This window comes from Ornithorhynchus anatinus, chromosome 9 (genome assembly GCF_004115215.2).
Source record: "Ornithorhynchus anatinus isolate Pmale09 chromosome 9, mOrnAna1.pri.v4, whole genome shotgun sequence".
Lineage (NCBI taxonomy): Eukaryota > Metazoa > Chordata > Mammalia > Monotremata > Ornithorhynchidae > Ornithorhynchus > Ornithorhynchus anatinus.
In genome coordinates, this window is record NC_041736.1 from 21414392 (window position 1) to 21437564 (window position 23173).

General features: G+C 42.7%; 1 protein-coding gene across 4 annotated transcripts in view; it reads right to left on the reverse strand.

Annotated features, from left to right (window-relative positions):
• SESTD1 (SEC14 and spectrin domain containing 1) overlaps positions 1-23173 on the reverse strand; it is an 85141-nt gene that overhangs the window by 1638 nt on the left and 60330 nt on the right. For all 4 annotated transcript variants that reach the window (XM_039913053.1, XM_029072131.1, XM_007671285.2 and 1 more), the window contains 8 exons: positions 21845-21967; positions 12430-12624; positions 11685-11799; positions 9684-9843; positions 5770-5851; positions 4302-4424; positions 3254-3445; positions 1920-2041 (listed from right to left, as the gene is read on the reverse strand). In XM_039913053.1, the coding sequence (XP_039768987.1) occupies positions 1920-2041; positions 3254-3445; positions 4302-4424; positions 5770-5851; positions 9684-9843; positions 11685-11799; positions 12430-12624; positions 21845-21967 (1112 nt within the window). The remainder of the gene's footprint in view (positions 1-1919; positions 2042-3253; positions 3446-4301; positions 4425-5769; positions 5852-9683; positions 9844-11684; positions 11800-12429; positions 12625-21844; positions 21968-23173) is intronic.

Consider the following 23173-nt stretch of genomic DNA (forward strand, 5'->3'; position numbering starts at 1 on the left):
TGTAGGTTCACCAGATACCTAGTAGAGTGCTCTACACACAGGAGACTTGATAAATGATGCTGCTGATGTACTATCCGGCAATGAATCGTACTGGACTCTCCCGGGTGCTTAATATTGAGCACGATAAGTGCTCAATAAATTCCATCGATTATAGTAACACTGAACTTTCACCAGTCACTGTAACTTCTAGAACAGTGAACCATTTCAGCAAACTAACAATACACCGCGTTCTCCTATAACACGGAGCTCGGGAGAGTACAATATAACAGAACTGACAGATGGGTTCACTGCCCATAACGAGCACACACGCACACAACCGTTTCTTTCAATACCACCCCACAGTGTAACCAAAACAATCTCATTCCCTAACAGCATTAGTGCCAAAATGCACAGCGGACCGAGTGTGCTTTGTGTCACTCCATCATCCTATCCATAGTACTGTGAGGGAACCTTAGAATGCCTATTTTTGAGGGTCACAAACTTTCTCCCACTTTGCCTGACGTGACCACAGCAACAGTACTTCGTTACCCTCTCTGTCCCATGAGCCAACCTTGGATTTGTCCATCACGGTTTCTTTTTGGAAATCCAAGTTTGCTGAGGTAAAGCCTTATTACCCATAAATACTGACCCGACCTTTACGAAGCTTGAAATCAAAGAGAGAGACCAAGACGTGGGCCTAAAATGCCCACGTGCTCATATCCATTGACGGATTCATTTAGTAGGGCGCTGGGTATAGATATGTAAGAGTTAAAGTGTTTTGGGGTCGGTGAAGGTTTCCTGAAACAGGTGGGGTTTAAGGACCAAAGACGACGTGATGGTGAGGTGGAATGGTGGGATGGACAGCAACTGAGGTGAAAAAAGGGGCAAGAGACATGGCTGTATCAATCGGTCGATCAATCGACTGTATCTATTGAGCACTGTGTGCACAACACTGTACTAAATGCTCGGGCGAGGACAATTTAACAGAGTCGGTAGACACACTGAGAAGCGGCCCGGCCTAGCAGAAAGAGCACGGGCCTGGAGGTCAGAAGGACCAGGGTTCTAATGCCGCCTCTGCCACTTGTCTGCTGTGTGACCTTGGGCAAGTCACTTCCCTTCCTCTGTGCCTCAGTTCCCTCATTTGCAAAATGGGAATTAAGACTGTGAGTCCTATGTGGGACAGGGACCGTAAGGAACCTGATTATCTTGTATCTATCCTAGAGCTTAGAACAGTGCCTGGCATATAAGTAAGCACTTAACGAATACCCCAATTATCATTATGAATACTATTCCCTGCCCACAATGAGTTTACAGTCTAGAAGGAATTCTGCTGCTTGGACCAGCAAGAAAGGGTAACGAATGAAATGTGATCCATACGGTCCGCATGCCTAGGATGGAAATGGTCACACAAGTACATCAACCAATCGATCATACTTATTGAGCACCTACTGGGGGCAGAACACTGTTCTAAGCTCTTGGTTTATGTCTAGCTTCATGAAAATGAGATTATAACTTTTTATATAAGATTACAGTAGAGTATAAAGTTTGGAGTGGAAACTCAAGGCACTATAAATGTACAGATGAGCTTTTTCATGAGGGAACTTTCATGGTTTCGTTTCATAATAGAGTTTTCGTGTGTGGGAACAATATAGTACACCTAAATTTTATTTGCACGGCATTTTTTACTAGCCCACTAAATTTTCAACCACCCACATTTATCAATGTCACAGAAGTAATGTATTAGCTATCCCTGAGCATCTGCTGCCTAAAGAGATCCTCTCCTCATATCGGGGCTGGATTTTACATTTTTATCATCGTTTCAATTATCCACTTAGGTCCGGAATAATTTGGGCAGGACTGCTTTAAAAAAAAATAAATTTCTCTTCTTGAGAAAGATCTCCCGAGAAGAATGTTAAAATGATATTACAACAATACCGTACCCATCGGGATAAACTACGGGTACAGTTAATCTGTCCAGTAGCGATTTCCCAACTGCTTCAATTTCATCAAATTGCTCCTCATCATGAATAGCTTCAGGCTGTTCTGGACACTCTTGCAAAATCTGTAACAAACAAAAGGGTGACATGACTCAAAGGCGGCAGTAGTGGACATCCCATTTCTGCAATGTTAATACTCTAAATTCGCTCCTTTTTTTTTTTTAAGCACTTATTATGTGCCAAGCACTGTTCTAAGCGCCGGGGTAGATACAAGGAAATCAGGTCGTCCCACGTGGGGCTCACAGGTTTCATCCCCATTTTACAGACGAGGGCACTGAGGCACAGAGAAGTTAAGTGACTTGCCCAAAGTCACACGCTGACAGGTGGAGGAGGCGGAATTAGAACCCACGACCTGACTCCCAAGCCTGTGCTCTATCCATGAAGCCACACTGCCTCTCTGAGCGTGTTCATGCACATCATTATGCAAGATCTAAAGTACCTGCGAAAGTGATTCTTGCAGCCAAAACCAAAAAAATTGAATGATTAACCCTCACTGAGAAGATGAGAGTGTTGGGGAAGTCGCCTAAAAGGAGGGTACCGTGTGCAATACCTTTTATATCAGACTTCTGTGGGAAGAGAGCTCAGAAGTGAAAGACTGTTATTCTTTTGTTGCTCACTGGGTGTGATATTCATCTCAAACTCTGCCCCACAGCACTTATGTACACATCCATAATTTGTTTCAATGTCTTTCTTCCCCTCTAGACTGTAAACTTGCTGTGGGCAGGGAAGGTGCTTATCGACTCCCTCGGAAGGACCTGGGTTCTAATCCCCCCTCCGCCACCTGTCCACTGCGAGACCTTCGGCAAGTCGATTCACCTCCCTGCGCCTCGGTTCCCTCATCTGTAAATGGGGATTAAGACTGTGAGCCCCATCTGGGACATGGACTGTGTCCAATTGGATTAGCTTTTATCTGCCCCGGTGCTTAGTACAGTGTCTGGCACGTAGTAAGCGTTTAACAAAAGCCGTTAAAAAAAAAAACCCAAAAAACTGGCACTGCATAAACCACTAGCACTGCCATCGGCTGAGTTTACTGAGTTTCTAACTGAATCCATCAATCAGCACCGTCGATCAGCTGACCAGCTGCAGAACATTATATTAGGTGCTCAGGAGCGTATGATAATGCTTCGATGCCTCTGATGAGTTTACGGTCTAATTTAAGTACCTCAGAACGGAAGGGAGAAGAAGAGAATGCATTTCAAATGGACTACACGTTTTTGCTTTTCCCGCACAATATACACCGCCCTCTCGGAAAGCCGTCAGTCCCCACATCTTCTAACCTTTTCCGCAGTTGAATGGAATGCAATAGTCATTTCCAACCTATGTACCCTCTCCTCGGACGCGATCGTAAACTGCTTCCACACCCTGTTCAGCCTCGGAAGCGTGTCGCCTGAGGATCGAGAGGTGCATCGCAGAGACTGGCATAGCACAACTGTGGCCTGAAGCAACTGTCTCCCGTAGTCGTAAGTGCTCTATAAAGAAAACAGTAAATGATGAGTGACTCCACCCATACTGTGTAACGGGCTAACCCCAAACCAAGAGAAGCAGAGTGGCCTAATGGGAAGAGCCTAATCGCACTTCTGCGTGACCTTGGGTAAGTTGTTTTGCTTCCCCGTGCCTCAGTCACCTCATCTGTAAAATGAGGATTAAGCCTGTGACGTGCACTGTGTCCAACTGATTAGCCTGTATCTACCCCAGCCCTTAGAACGGTGCCTGGCACATATTAAGCACTTGATAATAATGCTGGTATTTGTTAAGTGCTTACTATGTGCACAGCACTGTTCTAAGCGCTGGGGTAGATCAAGGGTCATCAGGTTGTCCCACGTGAGGCTCACGGTTAACCCCCATTTTCCAGATGAGGTAACTGAGGCACAGAGAACTTAAGTGACTTGCCCACAGTCACACAGCTGACAAGTGGCAGAGTTGGGAGTCGAACCCATGACCTCTGACTCCGAAGCCCAGGCTCCTTCCACTGAGCCGCGCTGCTTCCCCATTAAGAAATGCCACAATTATTATTATTATTACTATCCAAAGTGCTAGACTGTGAGTCCGTTGTGGGCAGGGATTGTCTCTATTTTCTACTGAATCGTACTTTCCAAGCGCTGAGTACAATGCTCTGCCCACACTAAGCGCTCAATATGTACGATTGAATGAACGAATGACAAAACCTCATATTTTAGCAAAAATGCCTGTATTTCAATGGAACTGGTATCTAGACTAGCACAATTACCCTGTTGGAGCTTGAAAATGCCTCATAACCATAAAGAAATGATACGCCGAAAGCTAAAACAAAAAATATTTGCGTTGAAAAAGTAATGGATTCTACACCTGTGCAACATCAACAAATTTTCGATGCTTTTCCAACAAAACTTTGGTTTCCTGAGCATCATCTCCTAGTCTGATGTGAGTCTTGAGTAGTGCATCCAGAAGTTCGCTCAGCCATTCCACTGCCTTGACAGAAGAAAACAACAAAGGTTGGAATTAGTAAATTTAATGATCGCAGGAGAAATTTTTTTTTTTACACAAGGTGTACTTGCAGAAAGACGAGTAACGCGTTCATAGTTGGCCCATCTCTGTCCATACCATCATGCCTGTCCATACCATCGCGTCCCTTGACATCGTCCTTAACTCTCCCCTCATTTTCAAGCCCCACATTCGGGCTTTGATACTTCCTCTTCCTTCCTCCACAACTTTTCCTGGTATCTGCCCCTTCCTCACCATCCTAACGGCCACCACGCTGGTCTGGGCATTCTCATATCTCCCTTGACCACTGTATCGGCATCTTTGCTGATCTCCCTGCCTCCTTTTTCAGAAGAACCTGGGTTCTAATCCCGGCTCTGCCGCTTGCCTGCTGTGACACCTTAAGCACTTCTCTGTGCCTCAGTTGCCTCATCTGCAAAATGGGGATTAAGACCGTGAGCCCCATGTGAGGCAGAGCCTGCGCCCGACCTGAATTGCTCGTATCCATCACAGCGCTCGGTACAGGGCCTAGGCACACAGTAAGTGCTTAACAAATACCATAATTAGATTAAATTAACTGTCGATTGACCAGTTAAAATCAACTCACCGACTCGTACCTCATCTCCGAAGTTGAAAACGAAAGCAAGTGTTCTTTAACATGCAAATGACTTCAAATCAACTTCTAACTCTTACAGAGCTAAAAGAAGAACAGTAAATAGGCCTTGCTTGTAACGAAACGGTGAGAAACGCTAACAGCAGAGTAGGTGCTGAATTCTCATCAGAACCCCATTTGTTATCTGTGACCAAAAGATTCTCTTCCAGGGAAGAGAGAACTCCTTAACGCTTACGGCATCTTTCCCTACAACCCAGGCTGCACACTTTGCTTCTCTAATGCTACCTTTCTCACTGTGCCTCGATCTCATCTATCTCGCCGCCGACCTCTCGCCCACGTCCTGCCTCTGGCCTACAACGACCTCCCTCCTCATACCCGACAGACAATATTTCTCCCTGTTTTCAAAGCTTTATGGAAGGTACATCTCCTCCAAGAGGCCTTCCCCGACTAAGCCCTCCTTTTCTCTTCTCCCACTCCCTTCCGCGTCACCCTCACTTGCTCCCTTTATTCATCCTCTCTCCCGGCCCCACAGCACTCATGTCCACGTCTGTAATTTACTTATATTAATGTCTGTCTCCACCTCCCTCCGGACTGTAAGCTCTTTGTGGGCGGGGAACGTGTCTGTTTATCGTTGTATTGTACTCTCCCAAGTGCTTAGTACAGTGCTCTGTACGCAGTAAGCACTCAATAAATACGACTGAACGAATGATAGGTCCTCCTTACCTGGGCCGCATCTTCTTCACATTTAAATAACTGAACCATCTGCAGCATTTTTAACCTGCGCACATCTACCATGTCTTCACACCTATAGAAATCCAACAGAGGAGACGACACTTCAGATTCATGGCCAACCAATATCCGAATGACCCCTGTACCTGGCCTATAGCCTCCGCTAAGCAAGAGAAGCAGCCAAGTGAAGCAGCATGGCCTATTGGATAGAGCACGGGCCTGGGAGTCAGAAGGACCTGGGTTCCAATCCCGGCTCCACCGCTCGTCTGCTGTGTGACCTTGAGCAAGTCACTTCACTTCTCTGGGCCTCAGTTACCTCTTCTGTAAAATGGGGATTAAGACTGTGACCCCACGTGGGACAACCTGATCACCTTGTATCTACCCCAACGCCTAGACCAGTGCTTGGCACATAGTTTAACGAATATCATCATCATTATTATTATCTGCAAAATGGGGATTAAAACTGTGAGCCTTCTATGGGACAGGGACCGTGTCTTGATGAGCTTGTGTCTGCCCCAGCGCTTACTACAGTGCTTGGCACATAGTATGAGCTTAACAAATGCTATTTTAAACAAAAAAAGAGATAAAGCCAGGCAGAGGAGACTATTTAAATGTTCATTTAGCCATATTTCTCCTGTGCCTTTTTGCTGGGGTTCCTAGTGGGCAGGGTTAGCAAGAAAAAAGGAAGCTGTCGGAGTTGGTCCAAACTCTATCCCCCATGCACCTAGCAGGATCCGCGGCAGGGCTCTGCTACAGCAGCCTACCATGTGCCAGAGAAGCAGCCTGAGCTAGTGGAAAGAGCACGGGCCTGTGAGTCCGAGGACCTGGATTCTAATCCCAGCTCCACCACTTGCCAGTTGGGTGACCTTGGACAAGTCACTTAACTTCTCTGCCCCTCGGTCTCCTCATCGGTAAAAAGGGGATTCGATCAATCAGTCAATCGATCAGTATGGTGTAGTGGCTGGAGCCCTGGTCTGGGAGTCAGAACTTCACGGGCTCTAATCCCGGCTGCGCCGCTTGTCTGCTGTGTGACCTCGGGCAAGTCACTTCACTTCCTTATGCCTCAGTTACTTCATCTGTAAACTGGGGATTGAGACGGCCAGCCCCACGTGGGACAGGGACTGTTGTCAACCCGATTTGCTTGTATCTACTCCGGCACTTAGTACAGTGCCCGGCACATAGTAAGTGCTTAACAAATACCATATTTTTAAAAAATTTATTGAGCACTTACTGTGGGCAGGGCTCTACACTAAGCACTTGGGAGACTACAACAGAATTAGTGAAATGTTCCAGGCTCACAAGGAGCTCATAGTCTAGAGGGGAAGAGAGGCACAAAAATAAATAATAGATCTGTACATAAGTGGTATAGGGCGGAGGTGATTATCAAGCGTTTAAAGGGTACAGATCCAGATTACGGATACCCGTTCTCTCTCCTACTTAGACTCTGAGCCCCTAAACGTGACCCGTTTAACGTGTATCGATCCCAGTGCTTGGCATGTAATAAGCACTTAAATACATTATTGTTAAAAGCTACCAAGTAAAGACTAAAGAAAAAATTAATGGACTAGACCAGCAAATGCATTGTTAACCAAATGCCTGGTTCAGCGTAAGTGCTTAACAGATACCATTAGAAAAAAAAACCAAAACAGATGTTAGTACTGGTTGAGGGCCTATGTAAATCTCTACTGGACCAATCAGCATAGTAAGATTTAACAATAAAACATGAAGATTCTAATTTCTCTACAAAAAGCTGATGACTGACATACCAAATTTACTCATTGATGTTCTATAGAAATCTCTATTGGACCTATCAACAGAGCAGGAGCTTCAGCGATAAAATAGTGAGACTCGTTAACACTGTTTAAGAAACGGGATAGATTTTAAACTCCATTCTCCCAAATAAAGCGAAATCACAGATAGCATTTCAGTTTCCAAAATTCAATGTGGTGACTGAGGGTGGTGAACCCGACTGGTGGTGGTTTTGATAGTCCTCTCTAAGCCAGCCTTTCCCATTACGCCCACCTCAGGATTCTTGCCAGCTTTCATTCCCTCATCTTCCATTATTAGTTCTCGCCCTACTTCCGCTGCCCTCCTCGCCCCATCTCGTCTCCAAGGCAGAACAAAGGAAGACGTAACTATCGGTTTCCACCTCCCACTGAATTAGCCCCTAGGAAAGGGGTTACTAGATTTTTAAAATGGACTTTTCGACAGCCTAAAAGTCAGGTCTCCTTCTAAGATCAAGGAATCCCAACCAACTATTGGAGGGTGTTTCACCCGGGAGGGATTAGGAGAGCTTTGTGCCGGTAGCTTTTCTCCTGCTTCCCTGTGAATTCCCGTGAAAATTCCAGGGAAGACCCTGATCCACCCTGCTTCCGTCCCTTTTCCTTCTCCGCTAGCGATGCCGAAAATGGAACCGTACTGCATTCAAGAAAGGGAACGATCACTTTGCAAAGTCGCCTCTAAAAATGACCAGTCCGGGGGAGATGGCCAAACACGAGGATCGCTGAACATAAAGCAGGGTTATCTTCAGGGTACTACTCAATGACAGGATTAGGGAGCTGGGTATTGCTTATATGGGTCAGAACCAAGTTTAGGAATTCTGCTATCTCTTTCCTGAATACGTTTTCATCCTCTGCATTTTAACATAGACTCAAACTAAGTTTCTGGGCAGTCAGTCAATCAATGGTATTTATTGAGCACTTACTAAGTGCTTGGGAGAGGGCAATATGACAGAATTAGAAGACACATTCCTTGCCCATAATGAGTTTACCGTCTAGGGCAATCTGGATTTTCTCTTATTTTTAATGCGCTGAGCCAACGTCCACATCCCTAAGTTGGCCACAGTCGAAACCTCAGCAATGAACAGTGCTTAGTAGGGTAGGACTTCGGCGTGGCTTAGTGGCAAGAGCAGGGACTTGGGAGTCAGAGGTCGTGGCTTTTAATTCCGGCTCTGCCGCTTGTCAGCTGTGTGACTTTGGGCAAGACACTTCACTTCTCTGGGCCTCAGTTACCTCATCTGTAAAATGGGAATTAAGACTGTTGAGCCCCACGTGGGACAACCTGATAACCTTGTATCTATCCCAGCGGTTAGAACAGTGCTTGGCACATAATAAGTGCTTAACAAATACTATAATTAATCTTCTTTCCCCATTCCTTACTCTTCACTCCTGCCACAGGTAAGAACTTGCTGCCCAAAGAGCTCTTTCTGCCTCCAAACACCTCTTTCCACTTTCCTTCTCCACATTCAGGCAATACACTGCTTACATGTACTTTTCATATACCTATACACTGCTTTTGAGAACTTAAAATCAAAAACTACAATCTTCAAGTGAATTAAAATGGCCAAGAGGGCGAGGGTAATAATAAATTCACTTCAAGAGAAGGAAAGATGTGAGGTCATTTTTTTTACTCGGTTTTTTAATTTGGTACCCTCAAAAATGTGGCCAAATCGAACACTATATTTTAAATATTTTGAAAATGACTGCAAAATGGCCAAGTTTCAAAAGACATCTGCACTCAAAACGACCGTGTAAGCACTAAAGTAACTGTCTGCATCAGGGATGAAATCTTAAAGACTTTTTTCCATAATGCTGATCCAACACATCTTGCTCCCAATACCATTCAATAAGAAAAAAAGAAAAACCCAAGCACTCCAATTTGGCTTTTTTTCATTGGCACACATCTGCCAAATTACCCAAAGGGCCAAAGTTAAATGATGCCCTTGAGAAAAAGCCATGTGTAAACCTATTTAGTAAGAAAAACATTAAAATCTTAAGCAATTATACTTTTCTCTGTAAACCAGACTCCTCCTTTAGGACATTCCAATTTTGATCAAGAGATCATTATGAAATACTATCTCTGTCATTTAAATTCCCCTATACAAATCAACATTATCAGCTAGACTTTGCCTTTGTTTTCTAAGTTGCATATCTTCCATCACTCCTTGAATGTGGTCCACATTTTCTTTGTTTTCAATGGTTACATCTTTTCCATACGCCCACGACGCTTGGTTAGAGATCTGATCCAAAAGACTCTGACCCTTTTCCCGCAAACCTTGCAAACCTATATCTAAAACAAAACAAAAGAACACTCAATTAAGAGCTGCTTAATCAAACTAATTGTTGATGGTTCTTCTAAAACATGAATCTGATGAAAATATAGCAAGTCCTTATCACTTTAGGGGAGGAAAATTCTCCTTTGGGACCGGAGAGAAGCACATTAATGAAAGAGCTATGCTGGAAACCATAATTTAGAACTATCCCCTCGGTCCATTCAAGGGATCTGGGCTAGCTAAGAAAATTAGCATTAAAAATGCAGTGAGGCCTAGTCGAAAGAGCATGGGCCTGGGAGTCAGAGGACTTGGGTTCTACTCCTGGCTCTGCCACTTACCTGCTACATGTCCTTGGGCAAGTCACTTAACTTCTCTGTGCCTCAGTTCCCTCATCTGCAAGATGGGGATTCAATAACTGTGCTCTCTCTTACTTAGACCGAGTTCCCTGTGAGACTTGATTATCCTGTACCCGCCCCAGTATTTAGTACACTGCTTGGCACAAATACCACAATTATTAGAAAGAAGTATATTAATTCTTGAGATTGGGATGTGCTTATTCCAGTTGCTATTAAGTTAATGGAGTCTGCTTAGCACTTTATGGGGTTTTTTTTAAACAATGGAGAGGGCATACCCCTCTGGGTGAGAAAAATCACCTGAGATTTAGAGGGAGGAGGAAGGAAACAGGGATAGAGAGAGAAAACAGAGACAGTGGGAGAAAGGCAGAGAAAAAAACTCCCTTCTCACATACACACTTTCACACATTCCACACTACAATCACACCAACACCCAGAGATATTCCCCTCGCAGCAGACTTGGCCTTCTGCTAGTAGACATGGCTACTGCTTTGGGCTAATGAGGGTTCTGTGGTGTCTCAAGGGCTGCTCTCTTGAGGAATGTTTCCAGGAACCATGACGAGTGGCTCCGTGCCCGTGACCACGGCTCTCTAGTCCGGAGCAAGGAGTCGGGCCACCGGTGGAGGTGGTGAGGGATTGGGCAGGCAGGGCAAGACGGCCTTGGCTATTTCACTCTTCCATTTCCTGCTGTGGCCCACTATCCTCCATGGGCGGCTCCTACATAGAGCTGTATGTCCGATAGGCTGCAAGTGAGCATTACGTTCCAGATATGTGCAGCTGATGTATATATAGCTAATACAGCTCTAGGCACGCGCTACTTTGGATGACAATCACAAATTTTACCCTCCAAACCCCACCTCATTTCCCTCATTCTTCCCTTCTATTCCCTAGTTTTATTTCCACAGAAACCTGGAATCTCTTGCAGGTTGGGCTGGGGAAAGATAGATATTTTTCTTCCATTAGGGCCTTGGTCATTCTAGCAGACCCTGATTTTAACCGGAGGAAATAACTTTGAGACAACTGGATCCTACCTGAGAGGATCCAAAAGTCACCTCTGCAGTCTTCCCAGTTTGGGAAAATAACAGCTCAGGACCAAATCGAAGGACCTCTCGCGAGGTCAGAATAGGGCAATTGCAGAATTCCTTTTATGGCACATCATCTTTCATACGGATTTTTCACAGAACATTTCACAGCCAATTACACTTTGACTCCTGCAGTGTGAATGCCGGATTTTAGTCTACGTTCAAGGTAGGGATAAGAGGGCAGGAGGGAAAGGAAAGGAAGGCCAAATGAAGGGGAAGTTGATGGAGCGCTACGGTGAAGCGGATGACCAGCGTACCCCCAAAATCCCCTCCTGGGAAGAAGACCCTTTCCCCTCACTTTCTCCCAAATGGTCATCCCCTCCGAACGATTCATTCCTTGTACGTTGATTCACTGTCTGAGCAAAGGAACACAAAAGACAATACACACTTAAACTTATGCATTTTTTTTTTAAATCCACTTACCGACACTTTTCAGCTTCTCTTCCAGCAGTTTTAAAGTTTGCTGAATCGATGCTCCATCAGCCGGGGCAACATCTACGCACAACATCCCTAATAAGCCATCCAACTGCTGAGATAACTAAATCAGAAGGACACCAAAGAGATAACCTTGACGTAATCAACATCTAATAGGTCTAATGGTTCACTGAGGTATGTTTCTAAACTGTACTTGAAAAGGATGAAACGGGTGAAAGACAACCGAGTGGAATTAGAACACATTACCCAGTGAAGACAGGGACGCATGGATCGGGGAGATGTATGGGTACTTCCGGAATGGCGGATGGTAAAAAGTTAATAGAGGTGCACACTCCAGTTTCCACTATGTTAGAAATGAAATATTAATGAAGCAGTCATACTGGAGTAAGTCTACTATGTTGAAACACAGACTCTTCGTGGAAAATTACCTTGTACCTACCCCAGCTGTTTTACAGTGCCAACCACATAGAAAGCACTTAAATACCACACAACAATAAAAAGTGTTCAGAGTAATTAATCTCCTGTATCCAGGGTGTACCCAGTAAGTGATATTTTTCCTCTCTTTGCCACCCACAAATGACCTTCTCTCTTCAGCATCATTTGTATACTACGTTGGACTTAAGTGATGAAAGGGAAAAAGGATTAGCAGGCACGCAAACCTGCAGGGAGGCAGTTCGGGTGTCTCGGTTGGAAAGTTGGCCACTTTAGCAGGTCAGTCCACAGGATAACTTACATCTTGGGCGACCCCGTGGAATTCGAGAGCTGCCTGTAAGAGGTTTTGCCGGAATTCCAGCTGACTGGCTTGCCGGTAACACACATCGCTGAGTTGTTGCTGCAGTGACTTCAATTCGACAAGGTCCTCCTCGTCCCCGGCGTTCAGAAGGGCTGCAATCTGCTGATTGAGCTCCACGTATACCGCAAACCATTCCTGCAGATGAGGAGCAGTGATCTCCGTGAAGATTTCAATTTGTTTATGCGGAATCGATTGATTTTACACCCTTCATCCAGGCAAATGATCTTAATGTCAAGAAAAAAAATGTCCAAGGGAGAAAGTTCCAATGGGAAACAAAACCTTTCTAAACTTAAAACCGTTTAAAAATAGGACAAGTAATACACTGGAAAGTTATCTATCACTGGCCTCTGGCAGATGGTGTAGATGGAGCCTATTTATTCTACATCCATTTCCGGCAGCATCGATCTTTTCTGTTTCTATAAGATGACACATTGTGGAATCTCTTGGGTTACATACGTTAATGCAAAATGATTAGCTGAAATAGAACAGATATGTCTCTTAAACTAACACTCCATCTATTTTCCTCATGGCAGAGTTCTGAATTCTAAGAGCGTTAGGTAGTACTTTTTTTAATGGTATCTGTTAAGCGCTTACGATGTGCCAGACACTGTTTTTAAGAGCTGGGGAAGAAACAAGGTAATCAGGTTGGACACAGTCCCTGTCACACACGGGGCTCCCACTCATAATCCCCATTTTACAGATGAGGGAACTGAGGCACAGAAAGTTAGCATTCAGAAATTGAAAAATCCATTTCTGATGTAATAATAATAATAATAATGGCATTTGTTAAGCGCTTACTATGTGCCAGACACTGTTTTAAGAGCTGGGGAAGACACAAGGTAATCAGGTTGGACACAGTCCCTGTCACACATGAGGCTCCCAGTCATAATCCCCATTTTACAGATGAGGGAACTGAGGCACAGAGAAGTTAGCATTCAGAAATTGAAAAATCCATTTTTGATGTAATAATAATAATAATGGCATTTCTTAAGCACTTACTATGTGCAAAGCACTGTTCTGAGCGCTGAAGAGGATACGAAAAGTGTCCAACTACTCTGTTGTACTGTACTCCCCAAACAGCTTCGTACTGTGCTCTGCGCAAAGTGAATGCTCAATTAATTCCAGTAATTGATGGATTTAGTTTCCCCTAATTTAACAACTAAGAATGGTGGTATTCAAACAGAGTTCTTCATTCATGATGACAATGACTCTTGTTGGGAAGTCACATTATAACCTATATTTAGTGAGAGTCGACGTTCGGGCCTATAGATTTGCTTTCATTTGCTTTAGCTTTCATCTTGTGTGGAACTGATTTTGCAGGCAAAACGCTGTTCCTTCTAAAATCAGTATAGAAGCAAATTCTCCCGCTCTAATCTAAGGCTAAAGACAGCAATTCTTTAATAAAACGAATTCCCAAAGGGAGACATTCAGTTTTCAATTTTAAGGAATCCCCGCAATTTAATTTACATTCTGCGTTGATCCGCATCTGAAGAACGCCGCACTTGCTATTTTGGTCTAGTCAGTTGAAAAGTTATGAATATTTCCGATGTTGAGGGCTGACGTCAATTTGCAAAAAGAAGAACCGTGTCAAATACTTAAAAGGGCATGAGCAGGGCTGTCTGAGATCTTCCACCTATCAGGAAAGATATAAGGCTTAGAGCATCTCACTGTCACCGTGACCTTCCGAAGGCCGCAACGCACATTTAAACGTGGCAATGCAGCACCACCTATTGGTTCGAATAACGAATCCTTGGTTTCGGGATTCCATTCCCGAGTTCGTTAGCCAGTTGAGGAGAAACCTATTGGCTGAAACTCATTTTTCAGGTTTATCGTGGAACCGAATCCTTGGTTTCGGACTCCATTCCCAAGTCCGTTAGCCAGTTGAGGAGAAACCTATTGGCTGAAACTCATTTTTCAGGTTGATCGTGGAATCACAGAGCTGACAGGGACCTCAACGGACTGTCTAGCCCGGCGCCCGCTCGCAGAATTCTTAACTTCTCAAGTACCCTTTCAGATAAAAACAAAAGAAACCACAGATTTCTTTTGCCGTCTTCGAAGGACTCCGGCGGGCTAAGCATTTTTTCATCCTATATTAAAGATGAAAATCTCTTAGCCCGTGCCTATCCGGTGTGACTTGTAAAGTAATATACAGCTACAACGTGAATCGACGAAAGCAGGTTCCCCTGATGAGAACCTTGGGTTTTGTGAACCCAAAGCTGCTCCAAGGCTTTGCTTGAATTCCTCCCCACCTGGTATCTCACCTCCCTTTAACTTTCACATCTTGATTAATAATAATAATAATACTTGTAGAATTTTGTAAGCATCTGTGCTGGTACTGAACTAACCGCTGGCGTAGATTCAAGATAATCACTGTCTTAATCCCCACTGTACAGATGAGGTAGCCGAGGACCAGAGAAGTGACGTGACTTGCCCAAGGTCACAGAGCAGACGAGCGGTGGAGCTAGTTTTAGAACCCAGGTCCTTCTGACTCCCAGGACAGTGCTTTATCCGCTAGGATTCTTCCCTGCCTTATCTCACAAACACACTTTTCACACAAACTGCCAATGCAGTGACTGGATCAGGTGAGAAGAAACACTATCGTATTGCAGGATTTCCCTTAAACACAAACTCCGGGGACCTAACAGCCGCAGTGTTTCTTTCAGGGTTCCCTGAAATTCACCCCCTTTTAGGGAGTCCACAAGGCAGACAAGTGGAGGAGCCGGGATTAGAACCCAGGGCCCCTGACTCCCAGGCCCATGCTTGGGCTCGGGAGTCAGAGGTCGTGAGTTCTAATCCCGACTCTGCCACTCGTCTGCTGTGTGACCTTGGACAAGTTACTTAATTGCCCTCCCCCCATTTCCCTCCGCTCCTCCCCCCTCCCTTCCCATCCCCTCAGCACTGTACTCGTCCGCTCAACTGTATATATTTCCATTACCCTATTTATTTTGTTAATGAAATGTACATCGCCTTGATTCTATTTATTTGCTATTGTTTTAATGAGATGTTCATCCTCTCGATTCTATTTATTGCTATTGTTCTTGTCTGTCCGTCTCCCCCGATTAGACTGTAAACCCGTCAAAGGGCAGGGACTGTCTCTATCTGTTACCGATCTGTACATTCCAAGCGCTTGGTACATAGTAAGCCCTCAATAAATACTATTGAATGAATGAATTGAATGAATGAATGCTTCAGTTACCTCATCTGTAAAATGGGGATTACTTGGGAGAGTTCAGTACAATGGAGGTGGAAGAGATACTCCTTTCTCACAACGAGCTGACAGTGTAAAGGGACTGCCATATTGCAATAGTGCACACAGAGCTTGTGTTTAAAAAAAACACCACATGGTAAGAGAATTACAGACTAAGAAAATGTAATTGTTCAAATTGGAGTTTAAGCCGAATTAGCAAATGCTCTCACCATATATGCTGTGGAAGTTTTAATTAATATGACAGCCCTAGTTTTAACACCACAGGAACCCTACTTTAAAATGGGCTGGAAGAGAATGGTACTACATGTAGAATTATAAAAGCCACTCGAGAAGACAAGTGGATGCTAATAATTGAGTTTTCCTGAGCCTGTCAATCAGATAATCAGTCAATAGTTTACAAAGACAGCTCAAACACTGGGGAATTACTAAATTCAAACAAAATCTCTTATAAATGTGACAATTCACTTTCTGTCTCAGCAAAATATACAAATGGATCTATATCTATGTAGCTTCATCTTTAGACATAGATACAAAAATGAGTCAACCCTTCTAGAACTGAGAGATCATAATAATTGTGCAGCGAGGAATGAGCTTATGCTTCCATTAGCAAATATCTATACTGGGCCAACAGGTCAGTAATACAGATACGGATTGTGGATCCAAGTTTTGGAAAAGAATGTACTGGATATATTTGGCCTTTAAAGTTTTGTCGCAGTCTTACCCTACTAAGCTTCGTTGCAATTCTACGTCATTAGGTAAATCTGAATACTTCCCCAAGTCTGTATAAGTAAACTTTTCTTTAAAACCACAAGCTAAGAATACCGTATTTTAATTTCACACCTGATAATTACAGCACAGTCAAAATGCTAATAAGGCTCTCGACAATTTTTAATATCTTACCCCCAAATTGGAGCCATGTTGAAAATGGTTATTAAACCCATTTGGAAGTCCAAAATGAACTGTAGATAAATGCTATTAATAAATACAGAGCTATATATTTCCACATCTAGGCATGTTTTTTCAAATATTCTTCAACCTTCCTCTGTAACACCTCCACAATATTCTGGTGAGTTTGGGAATTAACATATGCAGCCCTAGGGATTCTGTTAGAAAAAATTTACATCTCTAATTTTGAACCTGGTCTTCCAAAGGCTACCTGACATAATAATAGTAACAGTGATATTTGTTAAGCGCTTACTATGGTCCGGAAACTCTATTAAGGGCTGGGGTAGATACAAATAAGATAGGTTTTGAAAACCAATGTAAAATATCTTCTACAAGAAAGTTATGTGGAGATGTGGCTAGCTGCAGAGTACTTAACGATCCTAATTATTTCAACTTTTTAAATCTATAGGATTCAAGAGACACTAATACCCTGCTTAAATGTCAATTGGGGGTTATTTAAATGGGTTCAAACCCACTTAAGTGGTGCAATTTCAATAAATACCACACTCGATCACATTCCAGCTTCTTCAGGGTTTTATTCATATTAATGTCTGTCCCCCCATCTGGACTACAAGCTCATTATGGGCAGAAAACATGCTCGCTAATTCTGTTGTTCTGTACTCTCCCGAGCGCTTAGTACAGTGCCCTGCACGTAGTGAGTGCTCAATAAATATGAGTGATTGATTCAGAGGACAGAACCGAGAAGAAAGAATGGCTATTTCTTTCAGTGCATCAGTTAGACTGGTGGGACTAATCCCTAGTATAAAACCCCTATTTCATCAGACTTTGCAAACCCAAGAGCCTGGTGCAGTGCCAAGCAACTTGAAGGATCTTAGGAAATGTTTGGGGATGAACATCATCATTAAATTGAGATGGGAAGTGACAGTGCACCTGGATAGAGGAGACTAGAGGATTTGTGTGCATGGACACTATATCCGATCGCCCGACCTCCATGGTTTTTTTTTCCAGAACTCCAGTGATTTATTTTGTTTCCCAATTTTTCTTCTTTGACTCCTACTCGGCTCTCTCTTTTTCTGCCTTCTTCCTCACTGAGTCATTTATACATTAAGAAAATGTAAATACGCAGTATTCGGTCCCCCTTATAACCCTTCTTTTAGCACCTACTTATCACATTTTGGATCGTTGCTTTTTATTACAGTCACACCATTTGGATCTGGGAAATGCATGTTTCATTATTTCAGAAGACACATTATGCTTTGTTGAGCACTCTTTTGCCTAATACTGTTTTTGCGGAACCAATTAAGGGTGCTAATCAAGGTCTAGCAGGATCTGAAGTTGCGGTACAGAGATTTGATCTCTTTGAAGAAAAGATGCTCATAAACACACCTTACGAAACCAAGCTAGAAAGAAAGTAGGCATTTTTCCAGGCTCCCTCAAGCACAGAATCCAAAACATTTCCAAACTGGCTAGCATCCGGAGAGGAAATTATGGATCCTGTGTTTAGAGAGGCTAAATCCCCTTCAGTAACCGGCTCAGAGAGCTTTATGGACCATAATTGAAGCTTACAAAATTAGAGCACCCAAGCCAACTAAATTCTGTGTTATGCCTTTGTGGCAGTTTGCTGATAACAAACACCTGGATTTTGGCAGGTGATTTTTCACTCTTTGGAGCAAGAATTGTAATCTTCCCACTGCATCCCTCTGATTACTGAATAGCATCTTTTGAGGACTCGGTCTCTGTTAGGGAATCATATCGGCTTAATCCCAGTACAATCATCTTTCCCGCAACAATCTGGAAAGGTTATTGGCGTGATCCGTACGTTTTTCTCCAACCTTAAGGAACTAAACCACTTTGATATTAAATTTAAACCTAGACATTTCTCATACTTTCTCCTACTTACAAAGGAAAAGAAGTCCTACAACAATAGACAGCCGAGTCAAACGTATCTGTAATGTACTTATTTATATTAATGTCTGTCTCCCCACCTCTAAACTGTAGCTCGTTGTGGGCAGGAATATGTCTGTCTGTTGTTATACTGTACTCTCCCAAGCTCTAAGTACAGTGCTCTGTACACAGTAAGTGCTCAAGAAGTACAGTTGAATGAATGAATGAAACATCTTCCTTTAATCAATCACTGGTAGGTATTGAGTGCTTACACTGTACTAAGCACTTGAAAGAATACATTAAAGGACTAGAAATGAATTCTTGGCCTAATATTAGACCAACCCTAATAATAATGATGGTATTTGTTAAGCACTTACTCTGTGCAGAGCACTGTTCTAAGCGCTGGGGGAGATACAAGGCAATCAGGTTGTCCCACGTGGGGCTCACAGTCTTAATCTCCATTTTACAGATGAGGTAACTGAGGCCCAGGGAAGTGAAGTGGTTTGCCGAAGGTCACGTAGCAGACAAGTGGCAGAGCCGGGATTAGAACCCATGACCGCTGACTCCTAAGCGGGTGTTCTTTCCACTAAGCCACGCTGCACCCTAGTAGTATGGGAGTTCAAAGGCCCTGCTCTTTCCATCATTTTAATAATAATAATAATAATAATAATGTTGGTATTTGTTAAGCGCTTACTATGTGCAGAGCACTGTTCTAAGTGCTGGGGTAGACACAGGGGAATCAGGTTGTCCCACGTGGGGCTCACAGTCTTAATCCCCATTTTACAGATGAGGGAACTGAGGCCCAGAGAAGTTAAGTGACTTGCCCACAGTCACACAGCTGACAAGTGGCAGAGCTGGGATTCGAACTCATGAGCCCTGACTCCAAAGCCCGTGCTCTTTCCACTGCGCCACGCTGCTTCTCTAAGAACCCCTATATGCATGAGGAGCCTGTTGTTGGGTAGGGATTGTCTCTATCCGTTGCCAAATTGTACTTTCCACGCACCTAGTACAGTGAGCGCTCAATAAATATGACTGAATTAATGAATGAGGAAAATGTGCAGAAAGTGCAAGTAAGAAATTAATTTTCTCCTGGTGCTCTGCAATGGCAAAGGTCATAAAAAGCCCTCCCAAATCGATCCAGTAGCAGGGGAAAAAAAACCAGAAACAAAAGAAAGGAGTCAAGGGAAGGGGACGCTAGGAAGTTTCCTCCCACACTGGACCACAGTGCAGTTGCTCACTGGGACTGCTCTCCTTCCGGCCAGCTAAAAGCAGTGCCCCGTCAGTACCCATGCCTTTTTTCACTGGCAGGATGGAACTTGAAAATTCATGACTGCCCCTTCTAAATAGGGTCTTTCTCGAGCAATTTGCTTGCTTGCTTTTAAGAAAGAGACCGGGCTTGGGAGTCAGCGGTCATGGGTTCTAATCTGAGCTCTGCCACTTATCTGCCGGGTGACCTCGGGCAAGCCACTTAACTTCTCTGTGCCACAGTTACCTCATCTGTAAAATGGGGATTAAGACTGTGAAACTCACGTGGGACAACATGATCACCCTGCATCTACTCCAGCTCTTAAAACAGTGCTTGGCACATAGTAAGCGCTTAACAAATACCATCATCATTATTATTATCTTTATTACTTTGACTGTAAGCTCCATGCTGGACAGGGACTGTGTTCAACCTCATTCACTTGTACCTAGCTCAGTGCTTAGAATAGTGTTTGACACATAGTACTGAATACCATATAAGCAAGCGAATAGAAATTACCACCTTTCCTCATTTCCCTCATCTGTGTTCCCTAGTTGGTTAATCTAGACTAGATCTTGTCTCTGCTTCCCTTACGTCCTTTGCCTGGACAAGGGGTTAGATGAATATGGAAGTTTGAGAACGAGTCAATTCTTTTAAAAAAGAGGATTGCCCAGCTGCCATAATGCAATTAAAGTCACTAAGTATGTCATTTCTATTACCAGAAAACTTTAATCTCACTTCAAACTTTCAATTTTTTTTAAAAAAGTTGTGATAATGAAATCTGTTTGTCTACAGAAATCCATGACAGGTTAAAAAAGAGAAATTCCCCTTATAATTAATCAAGGATTAATTGCATTGAAAAACAAGCAATTTGGGTTCCCCAAAATATGGGAATAATGGAATCATAATATTGTGAAATGAAAAGTAAAAAAAAAAAAATCAACAATTGTGATTTATGCATTAGGGCCATCAATACAAATCTTATCGATTGAGATTAAATGAGAAGAGAAGGCTTTTTGAATAGTCAAGGGACAAAGAAGGAAAATACTCAAAGAGCATTAAAAAATCTGTTCAAAAATAATACAGAGTACTATAGAAAATTCTGCATTTCTGCAAATATTGAGAGATTACGCTTAAGCGGGAGGAAGAGGAGGAAGGGAGGTGAGATGGCCTCCAAGAACCAAGAATAATTCATTCTCTCATATTTCATATTTTCTCTCTCTCTCTTCCCCCTGCACCACCCCCATCACAATTTGGGCAATTCTATGTTCCATTATGATTTGGGGAAGCAAATAAAACGTTACCATCCTGAACCAACCAGACAAAAATCTGAATTTGAGAAAGGATCCAAGGTCAGATAAAGCCTCTCGATCCTGGAAATCCCTCCTACAACTGAGCAGAACTTTAACGGAACATGAAGACCTTCAAGGATGCTCACGCTGGACCAACACAGCAACAGAAATCGACCTCGATCATGGGAAACACCTGGCAGTATTGTGACAACCCAGACTTTGGGAGCAACCTGAAACCCTCCAAAAAGACCCCTCATCTCCTCTACATGACCACATCAATAAACACCTCAATCTGGTGACAATACAAATGGAGCATGAAGCGAGGAGCACAGTTGGCAAACTCAAAAGCCTAAAAATCATCTTAAACCTACACAATGAACATGAGAGGAAAACTCATTGGAATGCGCTGAACCCACGGGACCTACTGATAAGATCGGAAGTCTTTGGCTGTGTGACAGAACCATTACTTTTGACTTCCAGCTCATGCGCTCAGAGCAGGAATCACTGTGCATTTAAAAATGTTTCAGAATGTGAGAATGTACTTTTTCTGTGGGAAGAAAATGCAATTAAATATTATTACTCACTTAGAGACGATAAAAATGTGTATCTAGTGAACAGGCATTGCATTATTAAAGGTGAAGTTCCTCTACATTACAACCCATAAAACACCGATTGCTCAAAATGCCTAAGAGCCCACTACTAAAATGAACTGCTTGCAACTAATTAATAACCACGATGATAATACTGACACTCTTACTACTTTTAATAATAACCATCATCGTGTTATTACTTGCAAAAAAAATAAATACATAAAACTCTCACACTGTGTTGACTTTCAATCTCTTCATGTTTCTGTTGCAAAGCTTGCGATGCCCTGATTGAATCTCCTATCCCCCACTGGGTTCTTAGTTGTTCTGATCCTGGTCCTTCAAGCCAATTTACAACCTGCAAATAAATTAATGGTTGAGATTAATATATAGGCACACATATATGTATACATATAGAGATATCTATCTCTATATTTCTACAGATATAATAATCAAAACCTTTCTGAAATAATTTCATTCAAATTACCTTTTAAAGCTTCACAAAATGTCATTTCAAACCGGTTCTTCAATTTTTATTACACAACTAATAAAAACATTTTCTTTTTTGGGGAACAACTAAGCCAATACGAGCCACGACTCATAATGCTCACCCTAGGAGTAGTATATTTTTCCTCAACATCGGGGTAGCTGTTTGTTTTATAAATTGAGAGACCAGAGATCGGCTATCTTCCTTTCATTTATTTCAAGACTGTGTATAAATAAGAAGACTGAAATCTCACTACTTGATAAGATTTTTTTTTCCATTTTCCAGACCTTAATGATAGCCACCTAAATCATGGAATGATCTTCCCATGTTTCATTAGTACAGAAATACTAGCTAGACTTTAAAGAAGAAATATATTTCTCTCTGGATTCAAGGAGGACGGTCGTGGTAACACTGCATATACACTAACAAAATTTTGGGACAGCTTAAATAATAATACACTTACCTCTAGCTGAAATAAGGACACAGATCTCTGTTTTTCTTGCTTAAGGGATATGGATTCAGTACTATGTACTACACTTGGAATTGGGACTATTCAGATGGAATGGCCTATAATTTTTTCCAAACAATCATTTTTTGACCATTACACTATCATCTGAATATCCCAAAGTGAAGACTGAATGAATGGAAAGCAATTAGGAAACATAACTATAAGGCATTCAAATATTCAAGTATATCGCTTTTGATAGGCTTTAACTTTTAAAGCACTTTCATAACCACTTTAAGTGCAAAAAACCTCCAAACAAAACCATATTTACACCCTGGCCAAGAGAAAATCCTAAAAAAGGGTAGGAGACACATCACCTTTATCCCCCAAAGTCAAGAATGACCCATGTCCTCAATTTCTAAAAATCCAACCACTGCTATGAAATAAAGTTGTTATAACTTTATTGTAGACTGATTCATTTCATTTACTATGTAGCACGAGTAATGTAGACAGAGCAAATGGATGACTATTTCTAATAAAAAAATGATGCAAATTGAGGTTGATGCCCCAGTAAACAAGTCTATTTAAATGCATTAATGATGGCAGTTTGCCAAGCTAGGTTATGAACTTCA